General features: G+C 40.5%; 1 protein-coding gene across 1 annotated transcript in view; it reads left to right on the forward strand.

Moving 5' to 3' along the window:
- LOC126427353 (ankyrin-1-like) overlaps positions 1–18,248 on the forward strand; it is a 97,469-nt gene extending 79,221 nt beyond the window's left edge. The window contains exons 4-5 of the mRNA XM_050089685.1: positions 12,695–13,210; positions 18,149–18,248. Of these exons, the coding sequence (XP_049945642.1) occupies positions 12,695–13,175 (481 nt within the window). The 3' untranslated portion in view covers positions 13,176–13,210; positions 18,149–18,248. The remainder of the gene's footprint in view (positions 1–12,694; positions 13,211–18,148) is intronic.
- The last annotated feature ends 1,866 nt before the right edge of the window (positions 18,249–20,114 follow it).

Below are 20,114 nucleotides of genomic sequence, written 5' to 3' on the forward strand. Positions count from 1 at the left end.
ACTGTGACTTACCAAGCGAGACAGCGCTGGTAGATAGACACAATAAAAACACACACACGCAAATTTCAAGCTTTCACAACCCACGGTTGCTTCATCAGGAAAGAGGGAAGGAGAGGTAAAGATCAAAGGATGTGGGTTTTAAGGGAGAGGGTAAGGAGTCATTCCAATCCCGGGAGTGGAAAGACTTACATTAGGGGGAAAAAGGGACAGGTATACACCTGTACACACACCCATATCCATCCGCACATATACAGACATATGTCTGCTTTTGTCTGAGCAGGTGAATGAACTGGAGGATATAAGCTGAACATGGACAAAAGCAAAACGAGGATAATGGGATGTGTTCAAATTAAATCAGTTAATGCTGATGGAATTAGATCCCGAAATGAGACATTTAAAGTAGTAGATGATTTTTGCTATTTGGGAAGCAAAATAACTGATGATTGCTGAAGTAGAGGATGCAATCTGTTAACTCCAAGTATAGATTTAAGTGTCAAGAGGTCTTTTTTGAAAGTATTTGCGTGGAGTTTACCCACGTATGGAAGTGAAACATGGACAGTGAATAGTTTAGACAAGAAGGGAATAGAAGCTTTGAAAATGTGGGGTTCCAAATGAATACTGAAGATTAGATGTGTACATCACATAGATAATGAGGAGACACTGAACAGAATTGGGAGCAAATAAATTTGTGGCACAACCTGACTAAGAGAAGGAATCGGTTGGTACAACACATTCTGAGAAATCAGTACTAGATGGAAGTGTGGTGTTAAAAATTGCAGAGGGAAACCAAGAGATGAATACAGTATACAGATTCAGAAATATACACTGAAGAGCCAAAGAAATTGAGACACCTCCATAATGTCGTGTAGGGCCCTTGTGAGCATGCAGAAGTGCTGCAGCATGACGTGGCATGGACTCGACTAATGTCTGAAGTAATGCTGGAGGGAACTGACACCATGAATCCTGCAGGACTTTCCATAATTCCGAAAAAGTACAAGGGAGAGGAGATACCTTCTGAACAACATGTTACAAGGCATCTGAGATATGCTGAATAATGTTCATGTTTGGGGAGTTTGGTGGACAAGAGAAGAAACTCAGAAGAGTGTTCCTGGAGCCACTTTGCAGCAACTCTGAACGTTTGGGATGTCGCATTGTCCTGCTGGAATTTGCCCAAGTCCATCAGAATGCACAACATGAATGGATGCAGATGATCAGACAGGATGCTTATGTACGTGTCACCTGTAAGAGTCATATCTAGACATATCATGGGTTCCATATAACTGCACACGCCCCACACCATTACAGATCCTCTACCAGCTTGAACAGTCTGCTGCTGATGTGCAGGGTCCATGGATTCATGAGGTTGTCTCCGTACCCATACTTGTCCATCTATTCAATGCAATTTGAAATGAGACTTGTCTGACCAATTAACACATTTCCAATCATCAACAATCCAATGGTGGTGTTGACAGGCCCAGGCAAGGTGTAAGGCTTTGTGTTTTGCAGACATCAAGGGTACACAAGTGGGCCTTTGGTTCCAACAGCCCATGTTTTATTGAATGGTTTGCACACTGACACTTGCTGATGGCCCAGCATTGAAATCTGCAGCCAATATCAGTAGGGTTGCACTTCTGTCACGTGGTTTTGCTATATACAATTGTACATGTGAGATAATTGGTCTCACAATCTACTGCAGAGCACACTTTTATCTAGTGGAAATTTGGAAATTTGTGGTAAGTTCTATGGGACCAAACTGCTGAGGTCATCGGTCCCTAAGCGTAGACATTATTTAATCTAAGTTAAACTAACTTATGCTAAGTACAAGACACACATCCATGCCCAAGGGAAGATTCGAACCTCCGACGAGTGAAGCATAACAAGGCGCATCAGACAACATGGCTACCCCGTGTGGCTTATCTAGTGCTGTCCAGCTTTGTAACGAATGCACACCTGGAATGGGCACTGTCCCTTGGAGGTAAACAGGTTCTCATAAACGGTAATGTAAGGCTCACAGATACAAGACAAAATACCTGCACCAATGAACATTTTAAACACAGCCCATATAGGTTCAGTTTTTGATCCAGAAACTGCTTTTCCTTCTTCTCTTGTAACTTTATCATCAGACCAGAGGTGCACCAAAACACCACAAAATCATGAAAAGCTCATTTTGTCTCAAAAAATGGGTAAGCAATATCCATCTGATTGAAATTTGCTCAGAAGTTTCACATGTGCCGTGTATAAACCAGCTATTATTAGTAGACCAAAGAATACCATGGTTCTACAGAGTCAATTTTAGTCAAGCATTCAAGATATGGGTATAGAATTTCACTCTGTTGTGCACAATCATTTGTATGCACTATAGCAGATTCTGCATGTGACTGGTGATGAAAATCCTGAGACACTCTGCCCTTCTTTGTATTTGTGGTCTAAGGTAACATGGACTATGTGCAGTTTCGGTGTTACACTCTCGGAAGTCTGCTTGATCAACAGGTACTATGTCATAGGTCATCTGTCCACTACTAGATACAGGAGTAAGCACACTAGTTTCGTGAATACCATTATCATCATCTTCACACTTATTAACATGCACCTCATCTCCAACCTGTATATTTTCCTGTCGCACCTACAACAGCAACCTTTTATTTCTGTTTCCAAAAATTGTTTCATTATCTTTGTGCTAAAACCTGTTTGAGTCTATAGTCCCTTTCAAAGTGTATATCATGATCCATTATGTATCAAATATAACACCACACCTTACTTCAACAAAACACAGTTCTTAACTATGAATTTGTTCCAACCATGCATTAGTATGTATTTTCTATGAATTGGTTATAACAGTGGACATATAAATGTTGGTTGTGAAGATAAATTGTTACCAAGTTTTTATTTCCATAGTAAAGAAATATAATATTGGAAATCATATATTACATACTCAGAATATTTTCTGGCCCTATTGGAAAAATTTCAAATTGTACTTTGAACAGTGATACATGCATAAATGATTTGCCCACCTATAATAAAAAGTCCATAAAAAGCATATCAGGAGGATGTGAACCATATGTCTAAACTGTTTCTTTGTAGGTAAAAGAGTCTTGAAGTCTAGAAGGACCCCAGTCAACAAACAAGGCTTAACTTGCAGTTTCTTGATGATAGCAATTTGAGGTGTATATCTTTTGCTGCAGTTATCTGTACCTGAAAGGAAATCTCAGGTTGTCTGCACTATCAGGCAATTCCTGTTTTGTTGCTCATATGAAAATAATGTTGCCAAAACTTTTGATTGCTTTAGAATTGTTATTTATGAGGGCTGATCAACAAAGACTGAGACTGTTGTTTTTTGACAGATGTTTATTACTCTATTTCAATGTTTACATGATCTTTCTTGAAGTACTTCCCTCCTACTTGAATTCACTTTTTATAACATCTCTGCCAGTCTTGCAGGTATTCTTTGTCAGGTCCTTGAGAGTCATCTGACTTTTTATGAGCACTGCTTCAGAGTTTTCAAATCGAATGCCAGAAAGCTTTGCCTTTAGTGATGGGAAATGTGAGGCCACACACTGTTCTGATGAAGTCGCCACTGACACTGAGAAAGCTCTAGTCACTTCCTTGCTTCCTCAGTTTAGCCAATACTGACTTGCACTATGCTGCTGTAGCCGTAGTATGAGGGGGAGTTTCATTCTGGTAAGTCATTCCGCCACAGTCAAAACATGTGATCAACTTCACTTTCCTGCAGATGGAACAACTCTGTCATTTTTGGTGTTGGAGAACCAGGCGATTTACACAATTTGCTATCTCATTTTCTTTAACATAATTATCATGCAGCCATGATTCTTCACTGGTGATATCCAATTGCAGAAATGCACCTCCTCCATCAGAAAAGAGACACAGCACCTTACAGCTTCTCTCCACTTGTACAGCCTTTTGTTTGAGAGCCAACAGATGTGACACACAATGGGCACAGTACGGGTCATATGGAGATGGAGATGGTAATGCATAATTGTAAAAACACTGCCGTATGAAACTCTCAACACTTCACTGAGGTTGTGTAATGTTCTCTGCCAATCCTCACGGACAGTCACACCAGCTGTGTAGACATTGACTTATGTCACAGCAGAAGCCAAAACAACAGGCCTGCCTTCCTCAGCATGGACAATTCGACCCTCTTTGAATTCCTTTAACTACCTAAACACGGTTGCATGAGGCAGTGCGTCTTTAACCTACACTTGTTGCAGCTTTTTGTTTCAGTGAACATAGAATTTTATTGTGCTGAACTGCTCCTCTCATATCACCTCCACTATCTGGTATGCAAAATGCAAATAACAGCTTGTAGGGAAGCAGCCTACTCACGCTGTAGTAAATTCAAATCAGTTTCCATTGTGTGCCAGCCAGTCTGCTGTAACTAGCTCTGAAATAAATGTTGCGCAATACCTTAAAAATCAAGCAAATGACCTAAAACTTTTCTAGCATGTCAGGAATAATACTAAATTAATGTGTGTTAAATATCAGTTCGATAACTTCAGCCATTTTCGAAATTTGGACGTTTTTCTGAAAAAATCATTGGCGCAACAGAAAAGAGCTAGAGACTTCAAAATTTATATTTAGATTCATCTTTCAGAATGATTTAATAAAAACAGTACTTTGGATTTCACAAATTAAGACTTTAGTGGAAATCCATGATTTTCTGGTTTTCGTCTCAAAACTGAAGGAAGCAAGATAGATTAAGTAGGCTAATAAATAAGGCTAGGATGTTTAGATTTAAATAGGTTGGAGGTCCGCTATGACTATGAAGATGTGAAAAGTTTCTTTTGAATACCTATAAAATAATAGCGATAGCGGATCTCAAAAGGACCAGTTCAGAGCTCATCTACTGCGTGCAGTGTAATTAAATTATTTCTCTCGCCCAAAATATTTAACTTAGCCACGTCAAAATTTTATTATCAATACTTACCTGCGTGCTGAATGCACATTTAAATTACGAGCTTCATCGGCCATCAGCAAAAGAAGCTATAAATTATTATGTAACTTGAAGTGGTGTGTTACTAGCCCAGCAGCTAGTCGGGAGAGCCGATTTGATCAGGCGTTCCCTTAGCCGTCCGCACCGCGGCTTTATATATAAGAACGCTGCATGAGGAAGCAAGGCCCCAGTTCTCTCCAGACGCTGAATGAAACGCCATCTGTGTCGGGAGCCGCGTCGCATCAGTGTCACTGCTACAAACAGCCTCGGGTGCCATATTAAGTTACTAGAGATACGCGGAACCATGAAATCATTTCAAGTGAAGGGTTAATTCTGGGATGATTTTCATTATCCAGCTTCAGTTTGCGTATTGTCGTATTTTCACGTGCCGTCGCGGGACAGACATTCTACCAATTATTTAGCGTGGCGTTTGATGAAATATTTTCATCAAATTATGGCGAGCATTCTTTTTAACATTTAATTCGGACATTTATAGTTGCATCAGCGCATTAGACTCTGAACTGCTCTGTTAGTTAGGTTGTAGGGATACTTGTGTTTTTTTATCAGTGAATTTCAGAATATACTCAACTATTTTGGAAAACCGTTTTTGATTAGAAATCCCGGACAATCTCCTAATTCCTCAGAGCTATAAGCTGCAGCTATAATGGTATTCTCAGATGAAGTGGGCACTAGGATCTCTAATTACTGGCTCCACGTTTTGTTAAATCACTTTCTGGGTGCTAAAAAGTAAATAGAGAGCCAGTGTTGAGAACGGCGAAAGACAGCATTAACGACATTCTAAAAGCCTGAAACTGATTCAACATGCAAGCATTTATACAGCAAACAGCTATTTATTTTTACAAACTTAACCGCCGCCCCACAAGCTGCCTATTGATATGAGAGTGCTGCCACTTGTGGATATTATACATAAAAACTTGCCCTTTTCAAATGTTATGGTACAGATAGGGAACTTATAACGGAAGCTAGGGCAAAAATCAACCTGTTTTTATTAACCAGCCGTGATATTCGCATAAAAAACTAGCACACATTTCATGTCTGAAAATGAATTTAACATTGACCTCTACAGACTAGAAAAATTCTAGTCTCTCTCAGCTGTTGGCGCAATTCCTTGGTAGTTTACAGTGATCCAGGCATGAGTACAGGCATTGTTTAACAAAGTAACTGCATTGCTTAGAATTACAAGTGTAGTAGTTCTCCAGTAAAGGTTACAGAATTAGAGTTTTAAATCATTAAAATCACTTCATAATAATAAACATGCTGAAATAATACTGTTATCATTGCCAAAACATTCAAAATACCTTTCCACAGTAATAACTTTACAAAACATTATAACTTTTTAAATATAAATTTGATTTTGGTGTTTACATAAGTCCTGCACTTTTACATAAAGCTGAATAGTATCTAAAATTAGATTTTGATGTCTAAATTTTCTAAGTCTGAGTTTCAGCTCTTGCTTACCTTCCTTGTGCATGCTTTTGAGTGGATACTATATTTCATGACAATTAACCTTAATTCATCATTATTGTGCTCAGAGTATCATTATTCCTTGAATTTAGATAAAAATTATATTTTAGTGTGTGCTTATTAAGCTGCTGCACTTCACATATGCGTTACAAAGTGATATCACACAGCCCACTTGTACTTGTTTTCGTTAAGTCAGCTAATTCTGTTACTTTCCAATAATTAACAGAGGAGTTTGATGAAAAATACTGGCACATCATGCAAAATGTGTGCTTAAACATAAATGCAGGTGTTAGGCAGGCCTGCTGGTTTTGTCCTCATATTTGACCACAAATGGCACCTGCGCTATGTTTTCAATACATTGCAAGTGTCAGTCCTTGTCAGAACAGCTTGTTCTGTGTAGTTGTTAGTTCATTACATAAGAGCTAAGTGAACTGAAATGTTGGTTAACCATGGTTAGTTTTTAGTGTTTCAAGAGTCTCCTAGCAAATATTTATACCACTTACAGCAGAAGCTAAGTCACAATGTGGCCACAAATGTGTGCAGAGTGTCCATCATGTGGACACTCATTGAAGAGAACTGTGATGAAAAAATAAGAGGGTGCAAAGGTCATTGCAGAACTGAGCGCCACACACACAAACCCTGCCAGCACCAAAGCAACATAAAGGGAGCTCCATAAGCAGAGAACCACATGTTATGTTGCAGTTCCAGAACCACTCATCAGCGATGGAAATGCCCTTAACAGGAAAACACAGTGCCAAAGCCATAAAACCTGAATGATGGAGTAGTGGAAGAATGATGGAGTAGTGGAATAAAGTACGGGGTGGCACAAAAAGAATGCATGGATTTGAAACTAGTGTAACTGGCTCTATTTTCATCACATAAAAAATGTACTCACATCACTACAATTGGTAATGTGACCAATCTATAAATTGTCACGTTTTTCATGTTGTAAAAACGTCAGGCAGATACCGGCCTTCTTTATAAATACACATTAAAAGTCTTTCTTCGAAGCTCACCATCAATTTCATCAACATGTAGTGAAACTGCAGGAGTTTCTTAACGTATTGCAACTTTCACGTCATTGAGTGTATGAGGTTTGTTACAGTACACTTTACTTTTTAGGTAACACATAAGAATAAGTCACAAACTGACAAATCTGGCGAGCGTGGTGGCTCACTAAACATGAGACCTCATGTTGGGGAAACATTTCTTGAAAAACTACCAAAGGGATCATTAGCCATGGGGGGTGTTGTTGGAACCACATGTCTGCTATGTTCATCCCTATACTGTCCTGTTGTGGATGCATGAAATTGTGTATCATTGCAACTTAATGTACAGCATTCACTGTTACACTAACACAACTTTCTTCACAAAAATAAAGCTCAACTATTCCCACTTTGGACACTTCACATGCTGCACACTGACTTTCGATGCACGTCTTGTGGGTTGTCTGCTGCCCAGTAGTGACAGTTTCGTTTGTTTACATAACTGTCTGTGAAATTGCACTTCATCGCTCATCATCAACACATCATCATGAGCAGCAAGTACATAAAGCGTTCTCTCACAAAACTGTCTCTGTTCATCATAATCAAGATCATGAATCTTCTGCACCATCATAATTTTCTAAGGATGAAAACATAACTCATCCTTCAGGATGTGCTGTAGCAAGCGACGAGAAAAGCCCAGAGTTGAAGTGCGGCATCTAATAGAGTAGCAAGGACTCGGAAGAACAGATTCTCTACTCTATCGACTTTTCCTGCACGTACACCATGTGGGAACGACCAGGTAATGTCTGCTTCAAGAATGACTTGGTTGTGCAACAAGAGGCAACCCAGTGCAACATTCTGCTGTAATCAGGTTTTCAACCATTTATCAGAACAGTGAAATGTGTATGGAAAAGTCGTTGAACTGTCATCAAGGAGTCATTACTTTTTAAAAAATGTTCAGTAGCGAAAATGCTATGATGCATGGTCCACTGCACCATTACTACTGACACTGAATGCTCTAACCTACAAAACAACTGGTCCCCCACCTCTGTCATTCTGCTCACACACTACACAAGCCAAATCCACTTTTTGTGTCATTAGTTGGATGAGTCTTGTTTCACACTGTTTACAACTTCTAGCCAAGTTTCCACCCAAGAGTGAAACATGCAGGTTCTGTGTTTATTTGTTTACGTCATACTCTATTATTTATTTTTAATGCTACACGTATGTGTGCGTCTGTGTGTGCGGGCATGGCCGCACGCGCGCGCGTGTGCGTGTTGTATGATGATGATTCTGATGATGATGTTACGAGAAGAGAGAGGATAAAACACATTGCCAGAACAGAGTCTAGTACTCACAGATAGCACAAAGGGCACTGTCAAACTTGACATCCCCATCTGATGGGTGGTTCACTATCATAGTGTCACATGAGACACTGCAGATAGTTTTGGTATTTGACCCTAGCCACTGGCACAAATTCTGGTGATCAAGAACTTAACACCACTACCTCTTCTTCCCTTGCTGTCCAAATACTGGGAGTGAAAAGTTTTTCCACAATCAGGATTTGAACCAGCTTACCCCCAGGTTGAGGAATCGCCGCAAAAGAGTGCGTTAGAGACCTTGACCATGAGGGTGGGCACATGGAGGGGGTTTGGTGATGATTTGAGCAACTATATAGTGGTGTTCCATTGTGGTGACTTCTTTCATTCAACCCCACTGACTACAGCCAATGATGCGCTGCACCTGCCAGACATCAGCAGCTCCTGTCAGTTAATGTACCACAGCTTTTCTCCAGCATCTGTACTAATAACTTTTGCTGCAGGTAGCTTTTTGACCTCGACCTGGAGCCATGCACTCTTAACTGTCTTTGTTCCCACTTCTATAAGGAAATGTCTCCCAGCAGCACTCACAACAACTCTGCCTGCACAATGACACGTGGTTTACCTTAGCCATCATGCCTCAATGGCGTTAGCTTCAATGGTAAAGCTTGATATTGAGAGTCAGTTATCATAGTTACTCGAAGCCCAGCAAGCGGAAGTAATTCTACAATCACGCTGTTTGAGTTATGATCTTTTGGAAGGTTCAGTACTAGAAAAATGTAACACCAGATACCTGGCACATCCTTCCAGTATTGGTGCTGGAGTACTAAGCATGTGAAGTGATTATTAGTGCAGTGATGTGATACTGAGTGCTGGAAGTACTAGTTGACCTATTTTACAATTCACGCACCTGGATGTTTTGGCACCCTTTCACCAACAAGTGTGCCCAAAGACAAATTCCTTTCTGACTGTGCTGGTTCCCTTCACTGCCAGACAAATTCATTCTTTAGTTTTAATTTTGTTTTGTATAGTAACCAAAATATCTCTCCTTTGTTTGTGTGAGTCGTGTGTAAGGAATGAACACTAGCGAGTGCATCTCTCATCTGTCCCTGGCATACCAGGTCCCACGCATGAGCTCAAGTTAATATTTTTAGAAACTGTAAGATACTGAACATTGCCTCAGTGATATCTTATGTGGTCATTTAAATTAGCAATCGGTTCATGTATGTTGTAATAGTTAGATCCCTGGACTAAAGACAGGATTATTTTCATAAAAATCAACCCCAAGTTTCATTTCACTGGCTGTGACCTTTCCCCCTTTCCTCACAAACTACTCCCAATCCAGGGCCTGTCACTCCCATTCTAATTACCAGTGCCAACAACTCGACCATTACTACTTATGACGTACGTACCTGGTCGCTCAACTTCTGCCTTCATCTTGAACTCCTGTGGAACTTCATAGTAGCAAAGATGTTGTGGACCCCATTCTGGGCACCGATTTTCTTGGCCATTACTGTCTACTGGCCAACATAGCAAAGTGTTATTTAGTTGACAGCACCTTCGGCAGGTCCATCTGCTGCAGTGCCCATTCTGTTATATGTTTCGCTGTGATGCACCTGGCATATTCAGACCCATATGCTGAGCTTCTTGCAAAATTGCACAGAATGAGTTTGAAGAGCAGCTCATCAACAGCATGCTTTGCCCTTCCAAAAGCCATTTGGCCTGAGCGGTTCCTGGTGCCTGTGTGGCAGTTATCATAAGCTCAACATCTGCACCATTCCACTCCTATGCAGCACCTTGGAAGCAACTACCTTCAGTAAGATAAACTGCGTCAAAAACTGCATCCAAGGCCCGGTCGCCTCAGAGGACATTGAACTAATAACCATAATTGTGCCTCTTGACCTGTTCAATAGCACAGTTGACATTCATCCTCTGCAGTACTGTACAAACTTGGCAGCAATTTTTAGACAACATCTTGTGCGGTGCACTAGATCCTTTTGTATACTTAGATGATATATTCATCTACCCCACGCCAGCCGGTGTGGCCGAGTGGTTCTAGGCGCTTCAGTCTGGAACCGCGCGACTGCTACGGTCGCAGGTTCGAATCCTGCTTTGGCCATAGATGTGTGTGATGTCCTTAGGTTAGTTAGGTTTAAGTAGTTCTAAGTTCTAGGGGACTGATGACCTCTGATGTTAAGTCCCATAGTGCTCAGAGCCATTAGCCATCTACCGCAGAGACAGCAAGAACACTGCCAACAAGCCCATGAAGTTTTTCTCACCAACAGAAAGCAGTGGTAGTAGCCAACACTAAAAAATGTGTTTTTGGGGCAAACGAGGTTGAATTTCTCATACAAGTAGTCTCAACTGCTGTTTCCCACCTCTCCCCAAGAAAGTACAGGCAGTAGCGAACTTCCCACAGCCTACCACTTACAAAGGACTCTGGTGTTTAATCAGAATGGTCAGCTTTTTCTGACACCACTTCAAGGATGCCACCAGTACTAAAGAGCCTCTTAGTAATGCACTTCATACTGATAAGAAGAAAAGTCATAAAGCAGTCTCTTGGACACAGGGCATGATCAAGAGCTTTGAAAAGACAAAATAGGACCTAACCAATGCCACAGTTTGTCCCACCCACCCTCCTGGCAATTATTGTAGATAAAAGGCAAAGTGTTATTCAAGTCATCCTCCAGTAACACATGGGCAACATCTGGAAGCTCTTCCAAGATTTCTGATGCACAACGCTGGTGGGCTGCACACAGATAAAAGTTTCTTGCTGTCTATGAAACCATTTAGTATTTCCAACTCTCAGTTGAGGGATGCATCTTTACGGTCTGTAATGATCAGTGCTAACTCACCATCAGCTTTTGTAGGAAAGATTTAAATCAGGTCTCCCCCAACACTTTAGACTACAAGTGTACATTGAGCAATTCCCTACAGAAATCTGGCTTGTCACCAGCGTCAATAATATTGTGGCAGATTGCCTTAGCCATTCCTGCACCACCACCGAGCCACTAAATTACAGTGCTCTAGCTATCACCCAAGACGATTACACAGACTTAAACTGGTCCCCTCAGGACTCATCAACGTCCATTTACTTCCTGTGGTAAGCTCTGAGTGTAAAATCTGATGGAATATGCTCAAAGATCTATCACAGCCCAAAAGGTCTATCAGCCCCCTTCCTTCTTGTACCTTTCCATTCTCATGATCTCAGACTCCCTGGGGGCCATGCATCTGTAGCTCTGATGAAACAGAGCTTTGTCTGGCCAGGCATTAGTGCAAATGCAGCAACTGGGCAAGAGACACCAGTGGTGTCAGGTATCCAGAGTGTTCAGGAAGCCAATGTTAGTTTACAGGAAGAGGGCAGGTGGGAAAAATTGACTTAGGGTTATTCTTACACCTGAAATATTTTGACTAACGAATCTCATGTGAAGCAATTACTTTCTCTATTTGGTGACATTGTGTCATAAAATTTGCAAATAACTTGGCTGAACTTTTCGCTGTCAGCTAAGAAAAAGTTCTTTAAATACACATGATTGCTTTCATGTTTTTCCTTCTTAAATGTCAGTAGGGGCTCCTGCATATAGAGAGTTTGTTTTTCATGTGTTAATTGTATGTTTCAATGTATTAAAGTTCGTTATAAGCAGCTTTCTGAGGTGAAAGTAACTCACTGTTTGTAATGAATTCTGACAAAATATGAGAGTGAATTAGTTTTTAGGTGGAATTTAGAAAGTTTTAATGGCAAGTAAATGAACACTTTGACGAAGGGACACTGTTATCTGTTTGTATCTTCTACACTGACTTTTGGATTTTTATGTGTTATGGAAGGGAGGTATTTGATTTGTCATTGGACAGATGGGTATTCAAAACTGCTCACAGATTCACTTCCATGACATTTTCCTTCATTTGGCATGTGTATTTATGGTAAAGTGTAATAATCTTGATGTTTTGTGCAGGAGTCTTCCTCCAGAAGAGAAAGGAAGGAAGCTGATTGAGTCAGCTCGGGCGGGTGCAGTGCAAGAGCTGCAGGCACTGGTGGCAGCAGGGGCAGACGTGAATGCTTGGGATGAGGAGAAGAGGACTGCCCTGCAGTGGGCAGGAATGGGTGGACACGTAGAGGCGGTGAGGTCTCTACTGGAGAGTGGTGCCGAGGTAGGGATCAGGAATATAAGGCAGAACACGCCTCTTCATGCAGTTGCAGTTGCTGGCCATGCAGCTGTGATTAGGCTACTGACATCATATTCTGCAGACCCTAACGCCAGGGGTAATTTGGGGAGGACACCGCTGCACTGGGCAGCATACTGTGGTCATATTGAGGCAGCAGCTGCATTGCTGGAGGCAGGAGCCAACAAATGGGCCAGGGATGACAGTGGAGCCATCCCTCGTCATCTAGCCAGTGAGAATGGCCACCAGCAAATTGTTGATTTGCTGACATGAAGCTTGAAGTCTCACGGACATCTGCAGTAAAACAAGTAAAACTTTGCTGTATATCTTATCATTATTTTTAATATACAGAATAAAAGAAATTGATCATCATTCATTTCTACCCGCCATTATGTAGTACGTATAAGTGCACTGGTAACACCTCTATGGGCTTGACAACAGGAAACATCTCTATCTAATGTAAGTAACCTTCCTTTTGATAAAGCAGTCTGAACTACACCCAATGACAAACCTTTACAGAACTCAAAATTTGAAAACACTCGCTTCATTACCAATAAATTCCAGTTTTCTGTCCTCCCAGTGTGCGATGTCAAACAACTCACTGTAATCCAGCCATATGGTATCTTTGACAACTGCCAATATTTTGACAGATACACACCCAATTGTTTTCAACATACAAATGGCAATATATCAGAGATTCTCAAAGAAGTTAATCTAGCTGTATCCCCATAAGTTGTTTGACCAGACCTCTACATAATTTGGTTACTGACAGGTAGAGGTCGGAACATGTTAAACTAGTGTAAACTGCATCATACCCAGATTACTGCCACGTAAGCTATATAGTTGGAATGCATCTGCACGGACTAAATTTACTTATCTCTACAATGCAGATGGTGCAATAATTTCTGTATCTAATTATAATACTACATTACTTGCAATATTAAACTCACACCATATTCTTATTGTATGGAATCATATAACCAGTGTACATTTCATAAAGGAGAAGTGGGCAATAACGTAAAATTGAAAGATCCTCACATGGGTGCAAAGTTACTATTATGAAAACATATTAATATCTGTCAGGTAATTATACCAATCTCATGTTACAGAATGTAACAGCAAATGTTCCCACTTTCCACATTTTCCTTACTTAGATCTTCAGTGAATTTCCCTCAGCCTGGTGTCATGTCAGTACTGTACCTGAGGATCCACCATGCAACCTGAATAGCAACCCTAGCTGGGCAGGCGGTATTGCTAATGGCACCCTCACTGCCCCAGCTGGCAGTTTGCCCAATTAGGGCTCAGATGAAATGTACATCTGATGGGAGGATTACAAAACTACATATGTCACAAGAGACATGAATGGTCATCGACTCTGAAGGAATAAAAACCAATAATGCTTGTAATATTTTAGAAGATTACTATGCACATAGACAGAAATTCGTAATTATCTAAAACAGATAAGATAACAATAGAACATCAAGTGATGTGGTGCAGTTGTTAGCACTCTGGACTTCAAAACCGCATCCAGCCATCGTGATTAGATTTTCTGGGATATCCTTAAATTGCTTCAGGCAAATGCCAACTTCCTTCCCCATCCTTTCCTAATCCGATGGGAGCAATGACTTTGCTGTTTGATTCCCTCTCCCAAATCAAACAACCAACCAACAACAATAGAACCTTGTCTCTCTTGGAGATTGCCACTGACTACCAAATAGTAACCACAGCCCATATTACAACCTGCAACGTAGCTCTCATGGAAAGTTAAGAAATTTAGTATCTGAATTTTGAGATAGTTAAACAGTCTACAATGGAGTATAACCTAAAGATTGATTTTAAAATGAAATTTTCACTCTGCACTCTGTTGATATGAAACTCACTGACAAATTGAAACTGTGTGTCAGACTGACATACGAACTCAGGGCCTTTGCCTTTGGGTAAGAGGTGAGCTGCCCAAGCACGACTCATGGCCTGCCCTCACAGCTTTAGTTCTGCCAGTTTCTTAGGAGAGCTTCTGTGAGGTTTGGAAGGTAGGAGACTAGGTACTGGCAAAAGTAAAACAGTGAGGACGAGTTATGAGTCCTGTTTGCGCACCGCAGTCAGTGCAGCACTTGTCCATGAAATGCAAATATCCCAAATTCAAGTCTGCCTGGCACACAGTTTTAATCTACCATTAAGTTTCAAGACCGATTTGTTTACCATAAAACATTTTGAGAAGTGGCCAGAAGCAGTAATACACACAGAAATAAAAGATTGTACTTGCAAGGAATAAAATCTCTATCTTCATAATATTGTCATGAATACATTTCTTCATCAAAATACAATTGTCCAAAAAACTGAAACTGTGCTTGAGTCAGGACAGGGATTTACACTCGTGAGCACAACAAGAGAAGACACATTTCTTAATTCTGCACACGAAATGTGGCACACATCAGGCAGAATCACGCAGGTGAGGCGGTAGTGAAAATCATAGATGCATAGTAAATAAAATTTTGCTTCTCTGGCCCATAAATCAACTTAATAATTCTAACTGAACAGAGGTCTGAACGTGTGAAAAGTGACTTACTGTAAGCATTGGTCAGCAGCAATGTAGATATCTTTGCTGACTGATATTATACAGTTTCTCCGAGTTTAACTGAATGTTAAAGCAAAATATATTTTTCTCAATTTTTGTAAAAGATAAGCTATTCTGTATTGATGCTCGTAATGGCAGCTGCAGACAATGAGCCTTTCTTACTTCAGTGCCTCAATAAAGCTGCACTACTAATGTCATTCACACAGTGAGTCATCAGCCAGTTTGAGATCTTCATGAGAAGTTTTCATTCAAAAGTGGTTGCACATTAGTTTTAGTACAGATGATTTGGGTTATTTATATGCAATATACACTTGGTACGTCGTTATGACAGCAGTGGGTGCTTCTTATGGCATCAGCTATTTTGTGCTCTGAAGCTTCAACAAAGAAACAAAATAGGACATTAAATATAATTTTGACATGTGTTGATACAATCATTGAAAGAGTATCTTGAACAGAAGGGCCACATCTATGACAACCAGCAAGGATTCTGAATTCATCAAGCATGTATATTCCATCTCATGCTTTTTTCATATGAAACCCAAAAGCCATTAGTCAGGGCAGCCATGTGGATGCAGTATTTCTTAACTTGACTTCTAAAAAGGGTGAAGGGTTTGACTCACTGACATTAAATGTAATTTGTGACTGTAATGAGGCTTTCTGCATCAGGAAGAAGCAGCATCTTACCTTGGATGGAGGATCATCAAAAGAAGTTGGTGTACACCGTGCAAGTCTGTCTGTACCCTTGGTGTTCATATTATATATTAATGACCTGGCAGACAATAAAAAGAATGTGAGCATTTTTGTCGATGAGTTACCTGTATAGAAGTGCTGTGTGATAAAAAAACACGCACAATTATTCATATCTTAATAAGAGTTAAAAGTGGTGCAGAGATTGACAGTCATGTTAAATGATGAGAAATGCTGTGCACTTCGCAAAATGTTTAACGTAGTATCCTATTTGAATCGGTTAGTGCCAACTGAAATCAGTCAACTCATAGAAATACCTAGGTGTAACTGTTTGTGGGGATGTAAAATGGAATGATGGTATATGCTCAGTTGTAGATAAAGAGGGTGGCAGACTTTGGTTCATATGTAGGATCTGGGGAAAGTGTTTATACCTGTTTTGCATATTTTTTGGAATATTGCTATGTTGTTAACAACACATGAAATAGACTTAATGAGGTATATTAAACATTTAGAAAAAAAGGGCAGGGTAAATAGTCACAGGTTTGTTTGTTCTGCAAGAAAGTGTCACAAGAATGCTAAAAAAAAGAACCTGAAATGACAGATGCCTGAAGATATAAAAATATCTTTCAAAAGAAAATTAAAAAAAATTGAAAACTGACATTGAATGAGCATTATGGGAATATAGTACGAACCGCTACATAAGAGACAAGATTAGAATAATTACAGCATACATAGAGATAATAATGGTCATTCTTCTCTCTCTCCTTTGCATTTAGTACAAAGCAAGGCATCCTTTGCCATTTACTTCAGTGTTTTACAGAGTTTGGTTGTTGATATAGAAATGTTCAAAAGCACACCTGAGCAGTGTACAGTAAATGACAGTGTACTTGATGTTAACATTGATTCATTTGTTTCTCAAATGGAAAAAATATTAACTGTATTGCCTCCGTATGAGGCATACTGTCCCTTTCATTATTGTCGACGTCCCAGTGCAGGAAAACTAAACAGCCAACAAAAATGTAGAACAGTTTACTTTCAATAACTTTGTTCTGCATTTATCCAGCAGGATTTTGTGAGAAGATTGTCTTTCTTCGAAATAGTCCCATTTAAGTTATCTCACAATGCTAGTTACACTTTCCACTACAAAATATTGTGCCGCTAAAGTCACTGGAACAAGTCTTAAAACTCATTCAATGTCTTGCATCATGCCAACAAAACACCTGTGCACTTGAGTAGTTCGCATGGTCCGCTGTATGTCAACTACTGAACAGATGCACTGCACTTCCAGCTAATCTTCCCAATAAATGTGAATATCCCATGCTGTTTAGATGCTGAATCACTAGGTAACAGATAGCCTGACACTAACCTGCATACTCACAATGCTACCGTAATATTGACAGTTGTTAATGTGCAAGGTAGGAAATAAAGACATCAAAAAATGGAAGAAATATGCTAAACAATGGCACAGAGGATAGAAAAGAAAACATGGGGCTTCCTTATGCTTTATCTACTTGCGTTCACATGCCCTTGTATGTTCCACAAGTCCCTCCCTGGTCTTGGGTGACATACACTGTAGCTCAGTCAAAAAAAGGTGTAGAAAACACTGTGTAAAGTTGACCATTGGTCTACTCCAAGTTTGTTCTGTTCATCAAATCCAGGTTCACTAGCCAACTGAAGTAAGTACTTTGAAAAGTAGCTGTAATATATTTTCACACAATTTCCCAACTGGTGCCACCAAGTCCGTGCTGAAAGGTATGTACACTTTTCTAATTCCAACTCGACGTACAAATGTTCGTTTAACACCTACAATGGAACACCCACCTTAAAGGCAGCTATATTCACTTTTGTTCCACTAGAGACACCGAAAAATGCGCTACAATTCTATCCAGCCAAAGAGGGTCTCATTTGAAATTTAGTCATAGTGTAGTGAAGGTCTCGTGCTTCGTCATGCCAAGTTACTGAACAAAACTTGCTTCCATTCCAGACCCACACCGCCTTTCGGATGGATGGTGGAGGTAAGAGCACGTATTCACCTGCCTTACAGATTGATGTTCCTGAACTCGCATTATTGTGCCTCACAAGCAGATAATCCAACACATTCTTTGTAAGTTCTTTTACGTGACATTTTAAGTTACTTGAATTCACTAAAGCTTAAGTTATGTCTTAGTGAGTTTGCTTAGAGGAATTAGGAGTGAGTAACTTTGCTCATAAAAATCGCAGCTACAATGTTATTTACTTTTAAGTATGGTTTGAGTTCGTTTTAGTGTCGTTTTGTGTCTTTGTAAACTACTACGCCCTCGAAATACATTTTCTGTACATAGTTATGTACTTTACACAGTAACAATTTTTATTTAATTTATTATGTTACATTAATTTTTAGCTTTGTTTCTTGGTTGTTCGCTGATTTGTGAAGATAGATTGCTACCCTTTTTACAACTATTTTCATTAATTATATTCGGCAAGGAAGTCCTAGCCTATCTTGATCTCTAAGTCAGGCTGGTTTTTTAGGGTGCAATAGCTGGAAATATGCATTCAAATGCGTCTAACATGTGAAGCAGATAAATTATGCAGATGACAGAGATGTTTTTGGAAGACTCTGACTCTGAAGTTGACTCCTGTGATTCAGATGCACCTGACGAAAACAATGTCACTTATAGAACACAACACAGGCTAAGACATGTACGAAAATGAGTATTTAGTATGAAAAGAATGCCACCATTTGAAAATGTCAGCAGTCTCAATTCTGATGATAGTGTGCCAGATACGATAATCATGGAACGTAATCCTTTGAATTCACCAAATGTTGCAAATTCCTCTGATACTTTATCTTAGAGCATTGAAGTGGATCTGTCGGTTGTTCCTGTATACCGAAAATATGTGAAGACTGGTAAAACTGCTTGAGAATGTAGTAATAAAGTAATAGACGAAATCGATACAAGTAACACGAATCTCGTTTTATTCGTAATAGTCTGAACAATAGCAGAAATAAGCTTCTCATGATTTCACACGTAACAAGACAAAAGAATCATACAGAAGGTGCAAGATAAGCGATACACAGGTCAACTGACGTCAGCAGAACAAAGTAAAAGAACATAGTGTGTGTATATAGGGGTTAGTCCCCAGTAGACAGCACAGCAGAGACTGTGCCACGTGCATGTCTCCTACAGTCGGCCTCTGGTGGCTGGCCCATGGTATTGCTATTGGCGCTTGATTTAAGTACCCACACACACACACACACACACACACACACACACACACACACACACAGTGACTCTACACTTGGTGCATTCAACTTCACACACACTAGCAGCAGGGTATAGCACACAACTCCATGATGTGAGAGGGTGCCCACACAACAGAGGAGATGCCAGAGACCTGATGAGAGACACATCCATTGGATCTGAAGTCGCGACAGTCAGTGCCAACAGCAGGAGCAGAAAAATGTGCCAAGCAGGCACAAGATGATAGGACCACAACGCGTGGAGGCATGTCCAACGGTAGTGGGCCTGCCACCGCCGAATGACAGCACTGCGGAGGAGGCTGCCATTACCCAGTGCAGGTCTCAGTGCACGGAAGTCTTGGCTGAACCCACTGGCAATGATGGCTGAGGCAAGGGGGCTGGTGGAGGTGGCCCAACTGGAACAGCAGGTGGCAACAATGGACTCGAAACTGGAACCTCAGGACGCCCCATGTCGGGGACAGCTGATATTACATGGGTGCTTCCACAGCAGGTGACGGGTTTGAGCTGGGGTGGGGTGGCGGGTGGGGGGTCAGAACAGGCTGCAGCGATGGAGGCAACATCCACAAACTGATAACTTCTGATGGCGACCAGGGCCACAACTGATCAAGGAGGCATGCCACCAGCCTTTCAGCTATGTGGACGTCAGAAAAAAGGCACCAGACTGCTCAGCTTCCCTATAGGCATGAAGTATTAGGTGCTCAGAAAACTG

Source organism: Schistocerca serialis, chromosome 11 (genome assembly GCF_023864345.2).
Source record: "Schistocerca serialis cubense isolate TAMUIC-IGC-003099 chromosome 11, iqSchSeri2.2, whole genome shotgun sequence".
Classification (NCBI taxonomy): domain Eukaryota; kingdom Metazoa; phylum Arthropoda; class Insecta; order Orthoptera; family Acrididae; genus Schistocerca; species Schistocerca serialis.